This window comes from Elephantulus edwardii, unplaced genomic scaffold, assembly GCF_000299155.1.
Source record: "Elephantulus edwardii isolate Elephantulus edwardi_28Jun2011 unplaced genomic scaffold, EleEdw1.0 scaffold00239, whole genome shotgun sequence".
Lineage (NCBI taxonomy): Eukaryota > Metazoa > Chordata > Mammalia > Macroscelidea > Macroscelididae > Elephantulus > Elephantulus edwardii.
The window spans coordinates 1,610,085-1,619,226 of record NW_006399989.1 but is presented as its reverse complement, the minus strand read 5'-3'; the positions used below and the strand labels follow the sequence as shown (position 1 = coordinate 1,619,226).

At 37.8% G+C, this 9,142-nt stretch overlaps 1 protein-coding gene across 1 annotated transcript in view; it reads right to left on the bottom strand.

The window, feature by feature from the left end:
* The window catches only part of SMC1A (structural maintenance of chromosomes 1A), a 70,725-nt gene that overhangs the window by 29,074 nt on the left and 32,509 nt on the right, over positions 1-9,142 (bottom strand). Inside the window, exon 17 of the mRNA XM_006898887.1 lies at positions 2,654-2,795. Coding sequence (XP_006898949.1) covers positions 2,654-2,795 — 142 coding nt within the window. The remainder of the gene's footprint in view (positions 1-2,653; positions 2,796-9,142) is intronic.

Below are 9,142 nucleotides of genomic sequence, written 5' to 3'. Positions count from 1 at the left end.
ATTAACCTCTGACTTTTTGGCCAGGTGCTGATTCTTCAGGTCTTGTAACTGGGCCATTGTCTCATCTATGATCTTCATGTGTCTTTGCTCCTCCTGGTTCCAGCAGCATAACAGGATAAGAGGTAAAGGTTTTCTCCAACTCACCTCAGCATCTTCCCATATGCTCCCACTCTTTACAATGGGCAGTTTGTTGGAGTTTCTCTTCTGTGAGATCTGGTTCCACAAATCCCTAATCACCCTCAAAGCCTCTTTACTTTTTTCTTTAATTATTTGGTTTTTTTTTTTCATCACCTCAATTATATATAAGATGCCTGCTATAGAAAAGTTCAAAATATGAATATGTATAAAACAAGGGAGAAAGAAATCAATTGTAATCCCACCAGCCCGTGAACCAATTTACATTTTAATATTTCCGCCTAGCCATTACTTATAGACAGCGTTATAAAATTGAGACTAAGTTATAACTCTGCATCCTGAATTAATGTTATTTATTAACATTTTCCAACAATAAAAACAACTTGGCACGAGCAATACAACAACATTTATAAGTACAATTAATAATACTGTATATTTTTTTATGAAAACATTCATATGAATGTAAAATTATTTCATTAGGTATATAAAAGGTCTTGATGAGGGGAGCTCTGGTGGCCTAGTGGCAAGAAGCTGCACTGCAATCACAGAGGTGCACGGTTCGAATCCACCAGATGCTCTGCAGGGGAAGGAGGGACAATCTCCTCCTGTACCAGTCAGATCTGATTTGACGGTACACGCACACACACAAATCATAAAAAAAAAAGGTCTTGATGAATACAAATTCAACTGGGATTACCTGTAAGGAAAAATAAAACAAACACTTAAACTCACTGCTGTCAAGTTGGAACTGACTTTTAGCTGATGTGCCAGCAGATTTGAAAAAGAGATTATTCATCTTTCTCCCTCAAAGTGGCTGGTGGATTCAAAGGCCAGAGAGATGATGCCTTTGGGTTAACAGCATAATCCCTAATGGACTATGTTACCAGAGTTCCTTTAGGGAAGAAGAAAAAAAAAAAGGAAGAGTCTATAATTGAACGTGTCAAATGGGATTGTAACCTTAAAATGTTCAGATTTTTTTAAAGGTAAACTGTTCTCATTTTGATCATAAAAAGTCACTAAAAAGTTACTCTCAAATACTTCATAAAAAATTCTAATATGCATATAATGAAGGAATGGAAATTTAAAATGAGGCAAAATGTTGATGACTGACAAAATTCTCATATTATTTGGTTTTATTGCACTTCACAGATATGTTTTAGAAATTGAAGATTTGTGGCAATCTGAGTCAAATATATCAATCGATACCAACTTTCTAACAGCATAAATGCAATTCATTTCTCCACGTCCCATTTTTGTAATATATCAAATTCCATCAGACTGCATTTCATAGTATAACATAACATGTTTTTCCCCAAAACGTAACCTTTATATGCACTGGAAAATCAAAAAAATTAATCATTCTCACGTTATTGCAAAGTGATACTTGATTATTTGGGGCAACCTGGAATATTTCCACAGTATCTTGTATAAGGAAGTTCTTTGTACTATTTTTGCAACTTTTCCACTAGGCTTAAAATTATTTCAAAATAAAAAAGTCACATAAATATATTATTCTGGATCCTCTATACATCTACCTAGTCTTGTCACACAATTTTACCACTCAACCTCCATTTAGTATTTAAGATTCCACTAACACCTAACAGTACAATTTTAGTAGGTAATGAAAGGATAATGAAACAAATAGGCAAACAAATGCAGGCAGACATAAAAGTTGAATGGTATAGTCAAGCATAGTGATGGCCAAACAACTTCACGGGGTGAGGCTTTTAGGAACAAAAGAATTAATTTAAACAGAAAAGGACTGGAAAAATTAAATCATCACAGTGGTAAGGGTATGCTAATCTAAAGAGAACTGACCCGAAAATCAGTAGCAAAGTTACACTACTAGTATGACAGTTTTAGCACATCATCTAAGGTAGTGATTTTAAATGGTTCATTTTAATTTCACTCATTTTGCTAGTATTTAAGGTTGTCATGGCTTTTTGGTCAAGTGAAAAATATATGTCTGGATCTATTTAAGTAACATTAAAATTTTGTGAGCCACTAGTAGGGAACTTCAGGAACATTTTTTAAGTAAGAACCATATCAATACTAATATAAATATAGCAAAATTTATTAAATTTCTAATTCTCAAAGGAGTATTGGTAATTTTCAATTTGTAACTAAATAATTTTCCTAATAAACATCAACCTGAGTGCATAAAATTTTATTAGTGTCTTATATTATTTCCATAGAAATGACTGAATGATCTTGGTAATTATGTCATATTGAATAACCTATCAGTCTCATGTCTTTTAGCCAATACAGTATGTACTGAATATTATCTTTTTAAAAAATGTAAATTATTATGACAGGACTCAAATTACATCTGAAAATTTTTCTGTTTATTTATGGACCATTTTTAATCTCTCATTGAACTGTTTGAGCCACTTAATTTTTTCCCCCTTATTTGGGTATTTTTTGTTTAGGTAAGAAATTGATAAATTATTGGTATTAGCATTTCTCTTTTACTGTTTCTGGGTGTTTTACCTTGTCCTTCCATTTTCTCCTTCCTTACCTTCTTGAGCTTTTCTATCTCATTTTCATCTTTTTTCACTGTCTGTTCCCACATGTGTACTTTATCTTGGTCCTCTTTGAGTTGGTTCTTTTCAAAATCCAATTGGATGCCCAAACGAGTCTTTTGATTCTCAAACTCCAAACTGCAAAGAAAAAGAACTCAAAGGCAGCACTTAAACTCATTTGCCCTTAATTGTTGCTTTCGCTCTTTTTTGTAACACATATTTTTATTGTGATCTGAACGTTTGCAAAGCAAATGAATTTTTCAATTATTCATAAGTTTCGTTTTATAACAAAATACAACACTCACAATGTAATCATATTTTTCCAATTTCTTCCTGAAATTTCATTTCCATGAATTCCTCTACAACCATGTCTTTCCTGATACTGTGCTGATCATCTCCTTACTAGATATGCCTTATCGAATATTTCACTCATCTTAATATATGGTGGCCTAGTGGTAAAGGGTGGGAAGGCAACTCAAAAGTACCCAGTTCAAATACAGCAGCTATTCCGTGGGAGAAAAATGGGCAATGCCTCTGAAAACCTGCTGGACAGTCAGCTATGGGCTGGTTCGAACTCTACAGTACACAGCAAGAATAATTCAAATATATGCACTAAGTACTCAAGGCAAAGATGATGAAATTGAGTACAATTACTAATTCTTACGATCTGCACAAGACTCAGATTCCTCAATTATCAGCAGCCAAAGTCAGGCCAGGTGGTGACTGCAACAGTATATCAATTACTCCTTTTAAAGTTGACATAGAAGCTCAAGAAAATGAAAACCAAGTCCACAAGAACCAAAATATGACCTTGAGTCTCTACCTGAATTTAAAATTCATCTCCAGAATAATTTGAAGCACTAAAAACTGATGAACAAATATGAGATGAGATTAAGAAATACCATCCATGAAGAGAGCAATAGGCCAATTACAAAGACAGAAGTGGAAAAAAAGACGAAAACAGATGTCAGAAGAATGTGAAAACTGCACTTGAGCATCAAAGAGTCAATACAAAGGGAAGAAAAGCCAAAGTAAAAGAGATGAAGATTTAAGGCTCCAGGAATAGATGGTATACCAATTAACATATTTCAGTTAACAGATGCTGCCATGGACGTGCTCACCAAGTTGTGCCAAGAAATCTGGAGAACGACCACTTGGCCAACTGACTGGAAGAGATCGATATTTGTTCCTATCTCAAAGAAAGGTGACCCAACAGAATGTGGAAACTACAGAACAATCTCACTGATTTCACATGCAAGATTTTACTGAAGATTATCCAAAAACGACTGGAACAGCACATCAACAGAGAACTACCAGAAGTCAAGGCTGCGTTTAGAAGGGATCGTGGTACTAGAGATATTGTAGCTGATGTTAGATGGATCTTGGCTGAAAGCAGGGAATACCAGAGGAATGTCTATCTGTGTTTCATTGACTATGCAAAGGCATTTGACTGTGTAGATCATAAAAACTATGGCTGACTCTGAGAAGAATGGGAATCCCAGAACACTTGATCATTCTAATGCGAAAGTTATACTTGTACCCGGAAGCAGTCGTCAGAACAGAGCAAGGGAACACTGCATGGTTCAAAATTGGGAAGGGCGCACGCCAGGGATGCATCCTATCTCCATACCTTTTCAACCTATATGGAGAATAGATTATCAGGGAGGCTGGGCTCTATGAGAAATGTGGGGTCAAGATTGGTGGACGATTTATCAACAACCTGCGTTATGCGGATAACACAACTCTGCTTGCTGAAACTGAAGAGGACCTGAAGCGCCTGCTGCAGAGCGTCAAGGACTGCAGCCTACAATATGGATTGAGGCTCAATGTCAAGAAGACAAATATTCTCACCAATGGACCAATTGGCAGCATCAGGATGGATGGTGAAGAGATGAGATTGTACACAGCTTTAGTTTGCTTGGCTCCATAGTCAACAGTCTTGGCACCAGCAGCCAGGAAATTAAAAGGCACATTGCCATGGGAAAGTCTGCTGTTAGGGATCTCTCCAAAGTACTGAAGAGCAATGGTGTCTCTCTGGAGACTAAGGTGCATCTGATACAGGCCATGGTCTTCGCAATCACTTGTTATGCATCAGAGAGTTGGACAATGACCAAGGAGGATAGAAGGAGAATTGATGCCTTTGAGCTGTGGTGCTGGAGAAGAGTGTTGAGAATACCATGGACTGCTAGGAAAACAAACAGATTTGTCCTGGAAGGGGTTAAACCGGGTGGCTCCTTGGAGGCAAGGATTCTGAGGCTCCGTCTAACATACTTTGGACATGTTGTGAGGAGAGACCGGTCCTTGGAGAGGGACATCATGTTTGGGAGGGTGGAGGGACAGCGTAGGAGAGGAAGGCCCTCTATGAGGTGGATTGATTCAGTGACTGGGATAATTGGGATGGGAGTGTTAGAGACGATGCAATTGGCACAGGACAGAGCGGAGTTTAGGGCTGTTGTACCTTGGGTCGCTATGAGTCGCAAGCGACTCGACGGCACATAACAACAACAACAAGCTCAAAAAGATAAAACAAAGTATTATGATGAAATGAAATACTGTTGGGGTCCACTCCAAATTACTGAGGAGCTGTTGGTTTGGAATTTAAGGTGTCCCTGATTCAGGCCATGGTTTTTCTTTTTTTCCAGGCCATGGTTTTTCAATCACTTGTTACACATCTGAGAGCTGGACAATAAATAAGGATGATATTAAAAACTTTGAGTTGTGGTGTTGGAGGAGTCTACTGAATATCCCACGAGCTGCCAAAAGAGCAAACAGATATGTCCTGGAAAAAGTGCAGACAATGCTCCCTGGAGGCAAGAGCTGTAAAGCTCTTTGTCTCCCATACTTTGGGTCATTCCTTGGAAAGGTGCATCATGCTTGGAAAGATGGTCAGTGAAAGAGAAGAAAAACCTCAAGGAAATGGATTAACACAGTGCCTAGAGCAATGGGCTCAAGTGTGTAAAGAGATGATGAGGATGGCACAGGATAGGATATGGTTCAAGTCTATTGTTCACAGGGATGCTATAGGTTGTACTCAACTTGACATCACCTAACAACAATTAATTTTTATAGTCTAAATGTGACTGAATCAAGATGTAGTAATAATGACTGATGACTATAATGCAAATGTTGAAAACAAGGAAGAACTGGTAATTAGAAAATATGGACTTGATAACAACAATAAGGCTAGAGATCAACTGACAGAATTTTCTACAAGTATATGATTTATTCATAGCACCTTTTTTAAAAAACATAAAAGTTGATTAATAGCCATGGATGTAAATACATCACCCAATGGACTACATAACTATACATAACTAGACTATATCTGTGGAAGTATTTGATGGGACTGATTGTGGAAATGACCATCAATTACTCATGTAAAACTTAAGATGAAGAAAATGAAACAAGTCCACAAGAACTAAAATATGACGTACAGTTTATCCTACTTGAATTTTAAAATCATTTCAAGAATAGATCTGATGCACTGAAGATGATCAAGGATGTCAGTGTAAAGACTAAGGTGGCCTGATCCAAGCCATAGTCTTTTCAATTGCTTCATATGCACCTGAAAATTGGACAATGAATAAGGAAGACCAAAGAATCCCCAATCTCTGTGAACTGTGGTATTGGAAAAGAGTATTGAGTATACCACATATACTACAAAGGAACAAACAAACTTATCTTGGAGGAAGTGCAGCAAGGATGCTCCTTAGAGTCAAGGATGGTGAAACTTTGTCTCACATACTTTGTTGTATACATGTTGTCAGGAGGGGCCAGCCCTTGGAAAAAGATATCATGCTAGGAAAGCAAGGCTGAGGGTCAGAGAAAACCCTCAACAAAATGGACTGACACAGTGTCTGTAGTAGTAAGTTTGAGCATGGTGGAAATCAGAATTATGAGGATCATGGTTTATTTTTCATAGGACGGATATGAACAGTATTCAACTCAAAGCACATAACTATTTACTAATTTTTACTCCAGTCTCATCTCCGGTAACCATCCAAGAACCATTCTGTGCATAAACCTTTTCCTAGCTTTTTCTATTAGTCTTGTACAACATCTGTCCTCTTGTGACAAAATTTAACTCAACCTAATGTCTTCTACATTTATATACTCGTGTTATAAAACATTCCACAAAATTGTTCTTTAGTGTTGGATAGCACTCCACTGTGAAAGTACTATAGTTTCTTTATCCATCCATTTAGTGATGGGTACCTGGGCTGTTTCCATCTTTTTACTATTATAAACAATGCCTCAATAAACATGTATGTGCATCTATCTATTCATGTCACAGACCTTATTTCTTTAGGGTGTTTATCTAATAGTGGTATTGCTGGATTAAATGGTATTTCTATTTCCAACCTTTTGTGTGTGTGTGTGTGTGTACCATCAAATCAGATCTGACTGGTATAGGAGCAGTCCCTTCTTCTCCAGCAGAGCACCTGGTGGATGCAAACGATGCACCTCTGGGATTGCAGTGCGGCTTCTTGGCACTAGGCCACCAGAGCGCCCTTATTTCCAACTTTTTAAGGAAGTGTCAAGTTCCTTTCCATAGTGGTATGAGAGTTCCAATTTTTCCACAACCTCATTATCATTTGTTTACTATCTTATTCAGCTTTGCTATTGTTGCTGAGATGAAATGGTATCTCACTATTGTTGGTTTGCTTTATCCCCCCCTCACTGATGTTTTGATATTCACCTAATACCAAATAAGGAAACTAGTAGCTTAGTCTGAAGCAACTTACACTAACAAAAAGCTGCATGTCTCTCGTAGTTCAAATCAACCTGCAGCTCTGTAAGAAAAAGATGTGCAGTCTCTTCCCATTGTGATTTATAGCCTTGGAAACCCAATGATAGGCTGCTATGAGTTGGAACAGAATCAGTGGCGGTGAATGAATGAACAGCTAATGATACTGAACATTTCTTTGTGTATATTGCTGCTATGTGCTGTCAATCCAATTCTAACTCAAAGTGACTCTGTGAGAGAACTGTCCCCTAGAATTTCCTAGGCTACAATCTTTACAGAAGCAAACTGCTACATCTTTTCTGACAGACAAGGAGATAAGCATTAAACCACTAGCCCACCAAGGACAAAGTGACTACTGACTGTCAGGTGCCACAGAACTCAACTACCCATATGGTCCCATAAAACTCTCCATTAAATGGTGCAACCACTATGGAAGGCGGTATGGCGCTTTCTCAAAAATTTGCAAATAGAGATACCATTTGAACCAGCAATTCCACTAGTGGGAATATATCCCAAAGAGACCATAACTGACATCCAAGCAGATATACGCACATCCATGTTTATCGCAGCTCTGTTCACAACAGCAAGGAGTTGGAAACAACCCAGGTGCCCATCAACAAACGAATGGATAGAGAAGCTGTGGTATATTCACACAATGGAATACTATGTTGCATTGAAAAACAAGGAACTCATGCAATAGTGAGCCTGGAGGACATTATGCTGAGTGAAATATCTCAGTCGCAAAAGGACAAATATTGCATGGTGCCACTGTTGTAAAATGGGATTGATATCAGGGTTGGGGTAAGACTGAGAAAAACTGGATAAATTGTGTATACTTCACTGAAAAAGGTGAGGGAGTGAATAATTTAAAAGCGATGTATGATAGGGTATTATGGTTATCACAAGAGTCCACAATTAAGGTTGCATAGTGGGAGGGGTACGGGGGGACTGTGTACCAGGGAAGGAGTGTTTCTTTTACTTTTGAAACAGAAGAGCAAACTGGGCTGGGCGGGGAAAGAAGTGCAGCAATGAATGAATGGAAATCCCAAATCTCTGTAAATGCTCATTAAAATTATTTTTTTTAAAAAAAACACCTCTCCATTAAAGTTAGGTTAGGAAATGAAGCTCCTCAGTCTGTGTAAATTGTGTGAATATGGCACAAAGCTGGGGAGATAAGGTCAAACCCTGCTCATTACACCCTTGATTACCGAGATCCTTCTCTAGTTCCTAGAAGGAGGCACAAAAAGAGGTTTATTTGAATACACCAATTACAATTCCTATTTATCAAGGTTCTATATGCATTACCTTTAAGTTGTTGCTCTGTGCTATCAAATTGTAAATGATTCGTAGCTGACACTCAATCACTTTTTCAGAAGCTTTAAATAGCACAGGAGGAGACTGCCCATTTTTCTACCATGGAGCAGCTGGATTCAACTGTGTACCTTAGGACTGGCAGAGCAATTTCTTACCAGTAGGCCACCAGAGATAAATCCTACTGTCTCTAGGGTTTTAGTTCATCACTCTTTTTTTATAAAACACTCCTTGATAATTCTGAGCAAAATGAGAATTTCATTTTCTTTGGCCTTGTTGAGTTCTTCCCTTTTTGGACTTCAAGCGCAAAGTTAATCTTATCTCAATTTATAATATTTGGAAGATCCTTTCTTGTCCCCCTCTTTATTTCAAGCCAATTCTCTCTCCCATTACCTTCTATATTGTCAGTGATCCACCATCCAGTTTC